At 53.5% G+C, this 14,161-nt stretch overlaps 1 protein-coding gene across 15 annotated transcripts in view; it reads left to right on the top strand.

Annotated features, from left to right (window-relative positions):
• CATSPERG (catsper channel auxiliary subunit gamma) overlaps nt 1-14,161 on the top strand; it is a 34,401-nt gene that overhangs the window by 13,517 nt on the left and 6,723 nt on the right. For 9 of the 15 annotated variants that reach the window (XR_013530800.1, XM_035284251.3, XM_035284242.3 and 6 more), the window contains 15 exons: nt 600-771; nt 2,943-3,080; nt 4,693-4,752; nt 5,232-5,351; nt 6,329-6,379; nt 6,485-6,614; nt 7,970-8,081; nt 9,330-9,488; nt 9,573-9,685; nt 10,373-10,586; nt 10,914-10,976; nt 11,081-11,279; nt 11,422-11,540; nt 12,315-12,395; nt 12,485-12,541. Coding sequence is in view for 13 of the 15 variants with exons in the window: in XM_035284251.3 (XP_035140142.2) it covers nt 600-771; nt 2,943-3,080; nt 4,693-4,752; nt 5,232-5,351; nt 6,329-6,379; nt 6,485-6,614; nt 7,970-8,081; nt 9,330-9,488; nt 9,573-9,685; nt 10,373-10,586; nt 10,914-10,976; nt 11,081-11,279; nt 11,422-11,540; nt 12,315-12,395; nt 12,485-12,541 (1,788 nt within the window). In the remaining 2 variants the exon portion in view is untranslated. Of the gene's footprint in view, nt 1-599; nt 772-2,942; nt 3,081-4,692; nt 4,753-5,231; nt 5,352-6,328; nt 6,380-6,484; nt 6,615-7,969; nt 8,082-9,329; nt 9,686-10,372; nt 10,587-10,913; nt 11,280-11,421; nt 11,541-12,314; nt 12,396-12,484; nt 12,542-14,161 lie in introns of all 15 variants that reach the window. The other 6 variants (XM_035284248.3, XM_078359276.1, XR_013530799.1 and 3 more) reach the window with 5 other exon arrangements.

A 14,161-nucleotide genomic window follows, 5' to 3' on the forward strand; every position in this document is an offset into this window, starting at 1 on the left:
GCCAGGGCACAAGGACAACTGAGGGCTGTTGAGCATGCTGTGCACGGCCCAACTCCAGGGGGCGCACAAAGCCTGAACTGGCTCAGACCTGGGTCACCTGCTTCTCTGGTCCTTATGGGGGAAGTTTGGCTACCAAGGCGCTGCTGCAGGGTAAGCAGGGAGAGTGCCCTGGGGAAGCTTTTTTTTTTTTTTTTTTTGAGATGGAGTTTCAATGTTGTCAGCCAGACTGGAGTGCAATGGCGCAATCTCGGCTCACTGCATCCTCCACCTCCCGGGTTCAAGCAATTCTCGTGCCTCAGCCTCCCGAGTAGCTGGGACTACAGGCACGCACCACCATGCTCAGCTAATTTTTGTATTTTTAGCAGAGATGGGGTTTCACCTTGTTGACCAGGATGGTCTCGATCTCTTGACCTTGTGATCCACCCGCCTTGGCCTCCCAAAGTGCTGGGATTATAGGCGTGAGCCACCACGCCCAACTCCTGGGGAAGCTTTGCCTGTCTCTCCCAAGCAGCCGTCAGAGCAGGGACTTCCCCTAAAGGCAGGACATGGGGGCTGAGACTGAGGCCATCTGCTCACCACTAGCCTCTGCTCCCCTGCAGCTGAGCATTGACAGTTGCTGGGTGGGCTCCGTCTACTGCCCCCATTCTGACTTCACCGCCACCATCTATGACGCTATTGCCACCGAGAGCACCCTCTTCATTCGGCAGAACCAGCTGGTCTACTACTTTACAGGCACCTACACCACACTCCACGAGAGCAGCCGCGGCAGTGGTGAGCGGGCGTGGCAGGGAACCCATCCACTGAAGGCCCCTGGGACTGGAATTGCCATGGGTGGGTGGGGGAAAAGGAAATTGCCCAGGCCCTGAATCACCCCTGCCCACCCCAAATGGGCCTTCCCTTGCCCTTTTTTTTGTCAGTATGAGGCTTCCACTCAGACCTTCCTGGAAATTATGAGCCAGCCATGAGAAGAGGGGGTGTGAGAGTGAAGGGAGGTTGCAGAGAGTCGTGTGCACACACACGATGGCAGAGGGACGTGCCAAGAGAGATCAGACGGGGAGAGAGAAAGTCAGAGGGAGAGGGGCATGGGAAGTCAGAAAGTCAGAGCAGGAGAGAGAAACAGACGGCAAAACCTCAAGGGAAGCTCATCTGAGAGGAGAAAGAGAGTCTAGCTACGTGGCTTATGCCTGACCACTCAGGAGGCTGAGATGGGGGGATCGGGTGAGTCCAAGAGTTTGAGGCTGCAGTGAGCTACGATCGCACCGCTGTACTCCAGCCTGGCCGACAGAGCAAGACTCTGTTTATTTAAAAAAAAAAACAAACCAGAAATGGTGGCTTGCGCCTGTATTCTCAGCACTTTAGGAGGCTGAGGCAGGTAGATCATGAGGTCAGGAGTTCGAGACCAGCCTGGCGAAGATGATGAAACCCTGTCTCTACTAAAAATATAAAAATTAGCTGGGTGTGGTGGCGGGTACCTGTAACCCCAGCTATTCAGGAGGCTGAGGCAGAGAATTGCTTGAACCCGGGCAGCGGCAGTTACAGTGAGCCAAAATTGCGCCACTGCACTCCAGCCTGTGTGGCATGACACTCTGTCTCAACAACAACAACAAAGGGGCTGGGCGCAGTGGCTCACACCTGTAATCTCAGCACTTTGGGAGGCCAGGGTAGGTGGATCACCTGAGGTCAGGAGTTCAAGATCAGCCTGACCAACATGGTGAAACCCCGTCTCTACTAAAAATACAAAAATTAGCTGGAAGTGGTGGTGAGCATCTGTTATCCCAGCTACTCAGGAGACTGAGAAAGGAGAATCACTTGAACCCAGGAAACAGGTTGCAGTGAGCTGAGATCACACCTCTACACTTCAGCCTGGGAGACAGAGCAAGACTGAGTCTGAATAAAAAGAGAGAGGGGGGCCGGGCGTGGTGGCTCACGCCTATAATCCCAGCACTTTTGGGAGGCCGAGACGGGTGGATCATGAGGTCAAGAGATCAAGACCATCCTGGTCAACAAGGTGAAACCCTGTCTCTACTAAAAATACGAAATTAGATGGGCATGGTGGTGCGCACCTGTAGTCCCAGCTACTCGGGAGGCTGAGGCAGGAGAATTGCCTGAACCCAGGAGGTGGAGGTTGCAGTGAGCCGAGATCGTGCCATTGCACTCCAGCCTGGGTAACAAGAGCAAAACTCCATCTTAAAAAAAAAAAAGAGAGAGAGAGAGAGGAAAAAGAGAGACTGTTGATTCAATTTCATCTTTTAAATGATACCAAAGCTCTCCTATTTCTTCTAGTTTTGGCCCCCATCTTAGTGAGAACTGTCAGCTTACAGAGTCACCGGAAATTGGACTGCAGTTTACATTTCATGAGTGAATGCATGTTCCCAGCAGTTTTGCTTTTTCTCTTACTTAAGGCACTTTGACAGTGGGAGGAATCAAATTCAAGTTGGCTTAAGCCAAAGAAAAGGGGTGTTTATTAGTTTCCATGGCTGAAAAGCCCAGGAGCATGTTGGTTTCAGGAATGGCTGCACCCAGGAGCTCACTGTCATGGTTAAACAGTCACCACCTTGTGCATGGCATGGTGACTCTGGCCCCTACCCAACAACTATAGACTTTTATGCCCCTCGGAAGCCCCAGAAAAGAGCATCTTGTTGCTGATTGCAAGCTGGAAATGCCTCTGATTCGCCCAGCTTGGTCACCTGCTAATCACTGTGGCCAAGGGACTGCAAGGGAGGGTTCAGCCCAATCTGACCCTCATGGACAAAGCGTGAGCAAGGAGGATTTTTTTCAAAGGCAGCGGTGCCCTCTGCCAGGTGCCCCCGACACCACCCTGAACAAGTGCTTCAGCATGAGAGGACAGATAATAGACTCATTAAAGCTAAGAAAATGTGGGTGGGGGGTGCCGGCCCCAGGCCCAGCCACCTGGATCTGAAGCCCCATGCTGGCCTCCCTAGGCAGCTGGGTTCGTGTCCTGGCCAGTGAGTGCATCAAGAAGCTGTGCCCTGTGCATTTCCCTGCCAATGGCTCTGAGTACGTAATGGCCCTTACCTTGGGCAAGAATGAGGGTTTCCTACACCTCGGGACCATCACAGGTAAGGGTGGGGACCTCTGGGAGCCCCAGGGACCCCTCCATACCCTCCTACCTCCAAGGATCCTAACCTAGGGCCCTCACTCCTCACCATGTGCCCTCAGGAGGGGCCCCAGGCTGAGGGTGGTGGTGGTAGTGGTGGCGGTGGTGGTGGAGGGATGTGTTTGTAGGGGTAGGGCTTGGGGTGGCTGTTATGTATCTTTCATGATGTACTTGGTTTTAAAGGGCAGAAGAGTCAGACGCGGTGGCTCAGGTCCGTAATCCCAGAACTTTGGGAGGCTGAGGCAGGCAGATCACTTGATGTCAGGAGTTCAAAAACAGCCTGGCCAACATGGTGAAACCCTGTCTCTACTAAAAATATAAAAATTAGTGAGACGTGGTGGCAGGTGCTTGTAATCCCACTACTCAGGAGGCTGAGGCAGGAGAATCACTTTAACTCAGGAGGAGGAAGTTGCGGTGAGCCAAGATTATGCCACTGCACTCCAGCCTGGGCAACAGAGCAAGACTCTGACTCAGAAACAAACAACAACAAACCCAAAAAACACAAAATGGCAGAAGCCCAATTCAAAGATAATTTAAGCACAGCGGGGCATGGTGGCTCATGGCTATAATCCAAGCATTTTGGGAGGCCGAGGTGGGTGGATTACCTGAGGTCGAGACCAGCCTGGCCAACATGGCAAAAACCCATCTCTACTAAAAATACAAAAATAAGCCAGGTGTGGTGGCATGCACCAGTAGTCCCAGCTACTTGGGAAGCTGAGGCACGAGAATCACTGTAGTCCCAGTTACTGGGAAGCAGAGGTTGTAGTGAGCCGAGATCATGCCACTGCATTCCAGCCTGGGCAACAGAGTGAGACTGTCTCAATAATAATAATAATAATAACTTAAGCACAAAGAATTTGATGACTTATATAAATGAAAAGACAGGTTCAGCTTCAGGTATGGCTGGATCCAGGGGATCACAGGGTATGTCATTAGGACTCCATCTCTTGGTAACATAGTGAGGCATGGTAATTAATTATAACATAGATTCTGGAGAGAGACTGCTCCATCACACCCTCGCTGTGTGCCTTTGGATATGTAACTTGACCTCTCTGATCTCGTTTTCTTCACCTACAAAATGTGGCTAATGGTAGTACTAGTATCTAGGTCACTGGGTTGATATAAAGATTAAATTGGTTGTAAAGGTCTTAGTGCTAGGGCTATGGTGAGTGTTACGGAGGGTTTATTATAATTGGTCCTATAATTTGCCTCCGTTTTCAGGTAGCTATTCCTCCATTGGAGGTTAAAGGTGGCCCCTAAAAGCTTGAGACTCAAGTCAGCTACTAATCTGAGTCACGCCAAGAGAATGAAGACAGCTCCTTTCCCATTAATTCTAACACAAGTCACAGAGTAAACTCTGATTGGCCCTGTGTGGGTCACATGGCCAGACCTGAGCCAATTACCGTGACTAGAGACAGACATGCTCTGATAGGCCAGGTGTGAGTGAAGCAAGGCCAGGGAATGAGATCCCAAGGATTGAGGGGCTGAGAGGCATGAGGACAATCAGCATTGGCTTGATGGGCTGCCAGACAGGAGGGAGGGGGCCTGAACGTGAATTCCACCTTGCTCTGCAGATGGCCAGGTGTCCTTCGAGATGCTGCCCAAGCAGTGGTCTGTGTGCCAGCAGATAGAAGGTACTCATCCCTCCGATGGGTCTGTGGTGGGAGGCTGGGAAGACTGAGGATGCATAACAGCAGGGGAGGGTGGCAGCGGTCATGGGAAAGAATGGGCAGTAATTCTAGCACTTTGAGAGACCAGGGGGCGGGGGAGCGGATCACGAGGTCAGAAGATTGAGACCATCCTGGTTAACACGGTGAAACCCCATCTCTACTAAAAATACAAAAAAATTAGCCGGGTGTGGTGGCAGGCGCCTGCAGTCCCAGCTACTCGGGAGGCTTAGGCAGAAGAGTTGCATGGACCTGGAAGGTGGAGGCTGCAGTGAGCCGAGATCACACCACTGTACTCCAGCCTGGGCGACAGTGAGACTCCATCTAAAAAAAAAAAATGAGCATTGTCTCAGGGAGGGGTGAGCATTATGTGGGGAGTCACAGCCAGCACAGGACCAAGGCTGTTGAGCCCTGGGGCAGCCCTGGACTGCCCTTTTCTCTCTCAGTTTACACCTGTAACATAATTTGGTCCGAATACATCGTGGACGAATATACCCTACTGCTGCTGGTGGAGAGTGCATACAGTTCGAGCAGTAAATTGTACCATCTGGTCACCTACAACAGAGGTAATCAGGGTGATGCAGAGGGCGGGATGCAGAGGGGCAGGAGCCCAGACTGTGAACTGCATGCCCTCCTGAGGGATCTGTGCCCAGCAGACAGAGGAAGGGCGAGATTCCCTATGTCACTCCTGGATGAGGGGTAGCAGTGGAGGACAGAGTATAAGTTTGGTGATCTGAAAGGATGCTGTGACTCACAAGAAGAAGATTTTATTTTACCTGCAGTGAGAACAGGGCCACCATGGAGAGTTGTACAGGCTGTACACTGCACAAAACCCCCAACCAAGGGGTCAGAGGAGACACGTCTTGTGCCTTAACAGGACTGTTTCCCCTCAAAGGCAGTGCCTTTTTATAATTCACTTGAAGAAACTCTAAAGGGCTAGGAACGGGGCTCACACCTGTAATCCTAGCACTTTGGGAGGCCAAGGTGGGTGGCTGGCTTGAGCTCAGGAGTTCAAGACCAGCGTAGCTAACATGGTGAAACCCCCGTCTCAACTAAAATCACAAAAATTACCCAGGCATGATGGTGTGTGCCTGTTATCCCAGCTACTCGGGAGGCTGAGGCAGGAGAATCGCTGGGAGAACCTGGGAGGCGGAGGTTGCAGTGAGCTGAGATGGCGCCATTGTACGGCAGCCTGGGCGACAGAGCAAGACTCCATGTCAAACAAAACAGAAAAACAAAAATGAGCTGGGTGTCGTGCCTAAAATCCCAGCTACTCTGTAAGCTGAGGTGGGAGGATCACTTGAACCTGGGAGGCAGAGGTTGCAGTGATCTGAGATCATACCACTGCACACCAGCCTGGGCAATAGAATGAGGTCCTGTGTCGGGGAAAAAGAAAAGAAAAGAAACCCGAAGGACTGGCAAGCTGGATGGGAAGCTCTTTGGAGGGTTTTGCAGGCGGCCGAGAAGCCAACAACTTGCTCCAGCTCCAGGTTTTCAAAGTGCAGGGCCTCAGGAGATTTTGCTGTGTTCTCCCCACCTGCAGTTACTGAGGAAACGGAAATTGTCTACGTAGTCCCAGAATTTGTCCCTGAAGGTAGGGAGGAAGGTAGAGGTGGCCTTAAGGGCAGCTGTAGGCCAGGAGGGGCCCAGGTGACCCCCACCTCACTGCTTGTGTCCTCTCTTCCTCTGCCCCGGTCAGCTCGAGGGTTGGAGTTCCTGATGATCCTAGGGACAGAGACCTACACCAAAACCCCTATGGTCCCCAAGGGCATCTCCTCTAACCCCTACAACAACTTGATCTTCATCTGGGGCAACTTCCTTCTGCAGAGGTGGGCCTCCGCCGCCCCGGCCAGGGATGCTTTGTCTCCCCAGCACCTGTAGGGCGGGGACCCTTTCTGAAGTCTCACCAAGCCTTCAGAGGATGCCCAGATCCAGAACTTATCAGGACCGTGGGGGAACACATGGGTAGGGTCGTCCGTGCTGGAACTGGGGGATGCCACCATTCTAATGCTGTGGGAGCCCTGTTCTTAAAGACCCAGCCAGTGTGAGTAATAGACGAACAGTTTCTAGGGTTTTTTTGGTTTTGATTTTGGGGGGAGATGGAGTCTCACCCAGGCTGCAGGGCAGTGGCACAATCTCGGCTCACTGTAGCCTCCACCTCCCAGATTCAAGCGATTCTCCTGCCTCAGCCTCCTGAGTAGCTGGGATTATAGGTACGTGCCACCACGCCCAGGTAATTTTTGTATTTTTAGTATAGACGGGGTTTTACCATGTTGGCCAGGCTGGTCTTGAGCTCCTGACCTCAGGTGATCCTCCCACCTCGACCTCTGAAAGTGCTGGGATTACAGGCATGAGCCACTGCTCCCCGCTAACTGACAAGCATTTCCTTCCTTCCTTCCTCCCTTCTTCCCTCCCTTCCTTCCTACCTTCTTTCCTCCCACCCTTCCTTCCTTCCTGTCTTTTTTCCTTCCTTCCTTCCTTCCTTCCTTCCTTCCTTCCTTCCTTCCTTCCTTCCTTCCTCCCTTCCTTCCTTTCTTCCTCCCTTCCTTCCTCCTTTTCTTCCTTCCTTCCTACCTTCCTTTTTTTTTTTTTTTGACAGAGTCTGGCTCTGTCACCCAGGCTGAAGTGCAGTGACGAAATCTTGGCTCACTGCAACCTTTGCCTCCCAGATTCAAGTGATTCTCCTGCCTCAGCCTCCCAAGTAGCTGGGACCACAGGCGTTCGCCACCATGCCCCACTATTTTTTTATAGTTTTAGTAGAGATGGGAGTTCATCGTGTTAACCAGGATAGTCTCAATCTCCTGACCTCATGATCTGCCCACCTCGTCCTCCCAAAGTGCTGGGATTACAGGCATGAGCCACCGCATCTGGCCTTGACAAGCATTTTCCAGGGACAGTTTAGGATCCTCTGTGCCCCAGCCACCCTCTTGCCCCTCAGGAACCTAGGGACTCCTGAGCCACCTTTACGGGTAGCTTGCAAACTGCCAGTTTGGCCCGATGTTCCTGTTTTACAGATGGGGAGCTGGAGACTCTCAGAGGGTTTGGGGTGGGGGGCAGGAGCTAGGATTTCCTTTGCGTGTCCTCAAAGTGGAGAAACTGAGTAAGTGGCTCCTGGGTTACTAGGACGGGGTTGGGGGAAGTGGCTGTCCAGAATGTGCCTAGCTCTCTGTCTCTGCCCCTGCAGCTCTAACAAGGAAGACTTCATCTACCTGGCAGACTTCCCCAAGGAACAGACCATCAAATATGTAGCCAGATCATTCCTTGGGAACATGGTCATAGTCACAGAGACAGAGGAGGTGGGTTACCCTGTCCCTCCCCCCATACCCTCTCTGCCCTCCTGCAAACCCCAGGGGCCTCTCTTTTCCCCCTGTCAAGGTAAAGGAGTTAAAGGGGGGGGATGCCCTCGGGGACCCTGAGAAAGGGCAGTAAAGCTCCATTTATAGCTGAAACCCCTGGAACTCAGAGAGGCTAAGTGTCATCTCCAAAGTCACACAGACCGCAGCCATGATCTGATGTGCAGAGGCTGCCCTCTTTCATCCCACAGTGTGGTTGTTTGCTTCATAAATATTGAGCATTTATTGTGTGCCTGCTCCCGTGCTGGAGAATACAGAGCGAACAGGATTGTAATGGGGAAAATACTACCTATGGAGGTAGGGGAACCTGGCCCAGTCTGGGGAGTTGTGCATGTCAGGGAGGGCTTCCTGGAGGAGGCCACATGGAGGGGCACATCTTGGATGTGGAGAGGATCCCCCAGGTTGTGGCTCAGGAAGAGGAGTGAAGGTTCCCTTCAAATGTGTCTGGGGGTGGGTATCAGTGCAGAGATGGGAAACTGAGGCCAAGGAAATGATGAGACCCTGGAGGCTGCAGAGTGAGAAGGAAAAAGAGGTCTCAGCCCTAGGAACCATGACTGTTAGGGAGTGTGCATGATAGGGATGCTTAGGATGCAAGTGCCAGCAACCCAAATAGACCAAAAACATTGAAAAAAATGATCATGAGCTGGGCATGGTGACTCACGCCTGTAATCCCAGCACTTTGGGAGGCCGAGGCGGGTGGATCACCTGAGGTCAGGAGTTCAAGACTAGTCTGGCCAACATGGTGAAACCCCATCTCTACTAAAAATACAAAAAAAAAAAATTAGCAGGGCATGGTGGCACCCCATCTCTACTAAAAATACAAAAAAAAAATTAGCTGGGCATGGTGGCACTCACCTGTGATCCCAGCTACTTGGGAGGCTGAGGTAGGAGAATTGCTTGAACCCAGGAGGTGGAGGTTGCAGTGAGCTGAGATTTCTCCACTGCACTCCAGCCTGGGAGACAGAGTGAGACTCTTGTCTTGAGAAAAAGAAAAAAAAAAGGAAAAAAGAGTGATCCTGGTGTGTGAGGGCCGGAACCAGAGGTGACTGGGCTCTGGGAAGTAGACCAATGGCACCAGAGAAAAGGAGCCTCATCCTTCAGACAGTGGGGCCACCGCAGTGGGCAGAAGGAGAGGTGGGATCAGAGGACCCATGGTCCTCACACTCACACATCTGGCTGTCGCACCTGCAGATCTGGTACCTTGTGGAGGGCACCTACCAGGTGTACCAGCTGTTCCCGTCCAGGGGCTGGGACGTGCACATCAGCTTACAGCTGATGCAGCAATCCTCTCTCTACGCATCTAATGAAACCATGGTGACCCTTTTCTATGAAGGCAACAAACTATATCAGGTGCCCGGTGGGGCTTTGGGGGGGACACTGGGGCACCCCAGGAGGGCTGACACCAGTTCACCTGGGCTTGCCTTCCCCCTGCAGCTGGTGTACCTTATGTACAAGTATGAGAGCCGGCTGGTCAAGAGGCCCGTGCCCGTGGAGAAGCTTCTGATGTATCAACAGTATACCAACCACTATGACTTGGAGCGGAAAGGGTGAGAAGACGCCAGAGGGTGCTGGGTCTGGGGGCTCCCGGCACTGCCCTCCTGAAGCTCCCATTGTTGAGAGAGGGGTGACCAAGCCAACCCTGGTGACAACCTTCGGGCTGTGATGGTAGGAGCTCAGCACTTATGGAAGCTCAGAGGAGGAGGCTGACCTAGCCAGGGGGGAGAATAAATTAGGGAGGGCTTCAAGGAGGAGGAGGTGTAAGCGCTGCAACGACAAGGGTGAGGAAGGGATTAGCTAGGTGATAAGATGGGGAAGAGTGTTCCAGAAAGGGGGAATCCCTGTGCAGAATTCCTGATGGGAGGGGGGCAAGGTGAGCCTGGTGGTCATGGGGAGAAACTTGAACTTCGTCTTGAGGGTCCTGGGGGAGCTATGGATGGCAATTAAGGGAAAGGATTGCAGGGTCGGATTTTACCACATGCCATAATGATGCCTCCGGTAGCCGTCCTGCAGAAGGTGGATCAGAGCGACTCAGGGAGGCAGCTGGGGTCGGGGCAGGGACCCGGCGCTGGGGTGGAAGGAGGAACAAGAGGCCTCTGCCCCCAGCTGACGCTGAGGAGGAAGATAGGGGCTGGATTCGATTCGGGAAGTGGGAGAGATGGGAAAGAGGCCTGCGGAAGCTTCTCGTGGGTGGGGTGCCTTAGAGCCAGTCACCTTCGCCCCTTGCCGCTGCCCAGGAACTACTCGATGCTCTCCTTCACCAACTTCTGCCCCTTCTCGGTGATGCGCCTGCGGAACCTGCCCAGACCGCAGAGATACACGCGCCAGGAGCGCTACCGGGCGCGGCCGCCGAGCATCTTGGAGCGCTCGGGCTTCCACACCAAGAACTCACTCGCCATCTACCAGGGCCTGGTCTACTACCTGCTCTGGCTGCACTCCAGATACGACAAGGTGGGCGTCAGGCGGCGGGCGGGGCAGGCCTGGGACCCGAAGCCGGCTCAGAGGGCGAGGCCTGTGGAGCGGAGCGCAGTGGGACTAGAGAGCTGGAGGACCCTGCGTGGGAGTCTGCGGGCGGGGCCTGGCCTGAGCAGGGCTTCGAAGGGAGGCTGTCGGGGGTGCGGCCAGGTTGAAAGCAGGGTTTGAGGACGGGCTGGGGTGTGTATCTTCTGCTCCGGGTTAGGGGCTGACACTGAGGCTAGGAGGGGGTCCGGGGCTGCCACTGGCCTGGGGGCTCTCGCCGCCCCCCCATCCCTTCACGGTGCCGGGCGATCCCTGCAGCCGTACGCGGACCCGGTGCACGACCCCACCTGGCGCTGGTGGCAGAACAACAAGCAAGACAAGGTAGACAGAGCGGTTTGGGAGCTGGGCCAGGGGTGGCGCCCGTACGCCCCTCCCCGTGCCCCCACCTCCGGCGCTGACTCTGCCCCGCGCATCCCGTACCCCAGGATTACTTCTTCTTCCTGGCGAGCAACTGGCGAAGCGCGGGCGGCGTGTACATTGACATGGACAGTTATGAAAAGATCTACAACCTCGAGCCCGAGTTCGAGCTGCCGGAGCGCATTTTTCTGGACAAGGGCACTGAGTACAGCTTCACGATCTTCCTGTCGGCGCAAGGCCACTCGTTCCGTGCAGAGACAGAACTCGGTCTGTGCTCGGGGCCAGAGTGGCGTCCGAAGGGCGGGGTGGGGGCTGCCCGGAATCTGGGAGCCTGGGGGGCGGGGACACCGTTCAAGGGGCGGGGCCTGTCTGCGAGGGAGGCCTTAACCCCTTTTACTGCCTAGAGCAGGCAGCGCCTTCCAACTGCAGACCCAGGTGGACGTGGGCGTGGTGCTGGCCAACCCAGGCTGCATCGAGGCCTTGGTGAAGCAGGAGGTCCTGAGTAATCGCAACTCGGTGCTATTTTTGGTGAGACCTGGCGGGAAGTTGGGATCCACGCAAGTTTTTTATTTTTTGAGACAGGGTCTTGCTCAGTCGCTCAGGCTCAAGTGCGGTGGCATGATCACTGCATTCTCGGCCTCCTTGGCTCAAGTGATCCTCCTCCCTCAGCCTCCTGAGTAGCTGGGACTGCAGGCATGCGCCACAGTGCCCAGCTAACTATTTTTTTTTTTTTCTCTTCAGACGGAATCTGGCTCTGTCACCCAGGCTGGAGTGCAATGGCACGATCTCAGCTCATTGCAACCTCTGCCTCCCAGGTTCAAGCGATTCTCCTGCCTCAGCCTCCCTAGTAGCTGGGATTACAGGTGCACGCCACCACAGCCAGCTAAATTTTTTTGTATTTTTAGTAGAGATGGGGTTTTATCATGTTGGCCAGGCTGGTCTTGAACTCCTGACTTAAAATGATCTACCCACCTCAGCCTCCCAAAGTGCTGGGATTACAGACGTGAGCCACTGCACCCAGCCTTAACTTTTTATTTTTTGTAGAGATGGGGGGTGTCCCTATGTTGCCCAGGCTGGTCTCAAATTCCTGGGCTCAAGAGATCCTCACGCCTTGTCATGAGGTGTGAGGCATGAGCCACCCTGCACCTGGCCCTGTTAGCCTATTCCTGAGTAGGAAATGGAGGCCTTCCATTCTACCAGCCCCCCACCTCACCCCAGCTATGGGTTATTTGAACTGTTGGATGGTCTTTGGGGAGACCTGCTTAGTCCTTCATTTCTGCCTTTCCCCTCCTTCAAACCCAGATTACGCTCAAGGATAAAAAGCTTTGCTATGACCAAGGCATTAGCGGACATCACCTTATGAAGACTTCCATGATGGTCAATGTGAGGTCCAAGCCTGGAGGCGAGGGCGCAGGACAGGGGGAAAGCCTGGGCCTGTGGGGATCACCATCTTCACCTCCTCCTGTCCACAGGTGGTGGGCTCATCTGGGCTCTGCTTCCAGGAAACACACCTGGAGTCCCATATGCAAGTACTGAAACTTGGGATACTGAATCCTGGGAGGGGAAGGTTGGGGTCAGGTCTCAATAGGGCTAATCCCCCTGAGAATCCCACTAATGTATTCATAATTTTCTTTCTTCTCATTCTTTCTCATCATTCACTCTCCCCCACCCCACCCCACCCCAGTACCTCCTTTCATTCTTTTTTTTTTTTCCTTTGAGATGGAGTTTTGCTCTTGTTGGCCAGGCTGGAGTGCAGTGGTGCAGTCTTGGCTCACCGCAACCTCTGCCTCCTGGGCTCAAGTGATTCTCCTGCCTCACCCTCTTGAGCAGCTGGGATTAATAGGTGCCCGCCACCATGCCTGGCTAATTTTTTGTATTTTTGATAGAGACAGGGTTTCTCCATGTTGGCTAGGCTGGTCACAAACTCCTAAACTTAAGTGATCCGCCAGCCTCAGCCTTCCAAGGTGCTGGGATTCCAGGCATGAGCCACCTTGCCCAGCCTAACTCCTTTCATTCATTCACGTTTTCAGAAAAGGCCACCTTCCCAGTTGTGCAGGTTGCACACAAGCTCATACGTTCCCTCTGATACTTTTCTGCAGAGGGAGAGAAGAGGGTCTGAGAAACAGGGCCGCTTTTAGCAATTGGCACAAAGGTGGCATAAGGGCTGGCCTGGCCCTACCTTCACATCTCACCCTTCCTCTGTCCACTCATATGTTCCTCATTCAGTTCTTTGGGTTCTTGGTTCTTCACCTGCTTACACATGTGATATCACCTTTGCCCAGGGGCAGACACGGAGGCTCAGAGAGGTGCAGAGTAACCCAGGGAGCTAATAAGTAATAGGGGACGGGCCTGCCCAGAGTTCTTGTTCTCACCCACTTCCCTACCCACTCCCTGGCACACACATCCTGGTGTTCCTCCCTCCTGGCTTAGAATGACCTTGGGCAGGCCAGGTGTGGTGGCTCACGCCTGCAATCCCAGCACTTTGGGAGGCTGAGTGGGGCAGATTACCTGAGTTCAGGAGTTCAAGACCAGCCTGGCCAACATGGTGAAACCCTGTCTCTACTAAAAATACAAAAATCAAAGCTTGGGCGCAGTGGCTCATGCCTGTAATCCCAGCATTTTGGAAGGCTGGGGCGGGCAGATCACCTGAGATCAGGAGTTCAAGACCAGCCTGGCCAACATGGAGAAACCCCATCCCTACTAAAAAATACAAAAAATTATCTGGGTGTGGTGGTGCATGCCTGTAATCCTAGCTACTTGGGAGGCTGAAGCGGGAGAATTGCTTGAACCCTGGAGGCAGAGGTTGTGGTGAGCTGAGATTGTGCCACTGCACTCCAGCTTGGGTGACAGAGTGAGACTCAGTCTCAAAAAAAAATTAGCTGGGTGTGGTGGAACATGCCTATAATCCCAGCTACTTGAGAGGCTGAGGCAGGAGAATCACTTGAGCCCAGGAGACAGAGGTGGTAGTGAGCTGAGATCATGCCACTGCACTCCAGCCTGGCCAACAGAGAAACTGTCTCAAAAAAATAAAGAAATAAAAATAAAGAATGACCTTGGGCAGTAAAAAGGGGTTATAGCAGCCCCCAACTCCTTGGAGTACATGAGATTTCATGTGCTGAACTAAACAAACAAGGAGGAAGTGTGACCAC

This window comes from Callithrix jacchus, chromosome 22, assembly GCF_049354715.1.
Source record: "Callithrix jacchus isolate 240 chromosome 22, calJac240_pri, whole genome shotgun sequence".
NCBI lineage: Eukaryota > Metazoa > Chordata > Mammalia > Primates > Cebidae > Callithrix > Callithrix jacchus.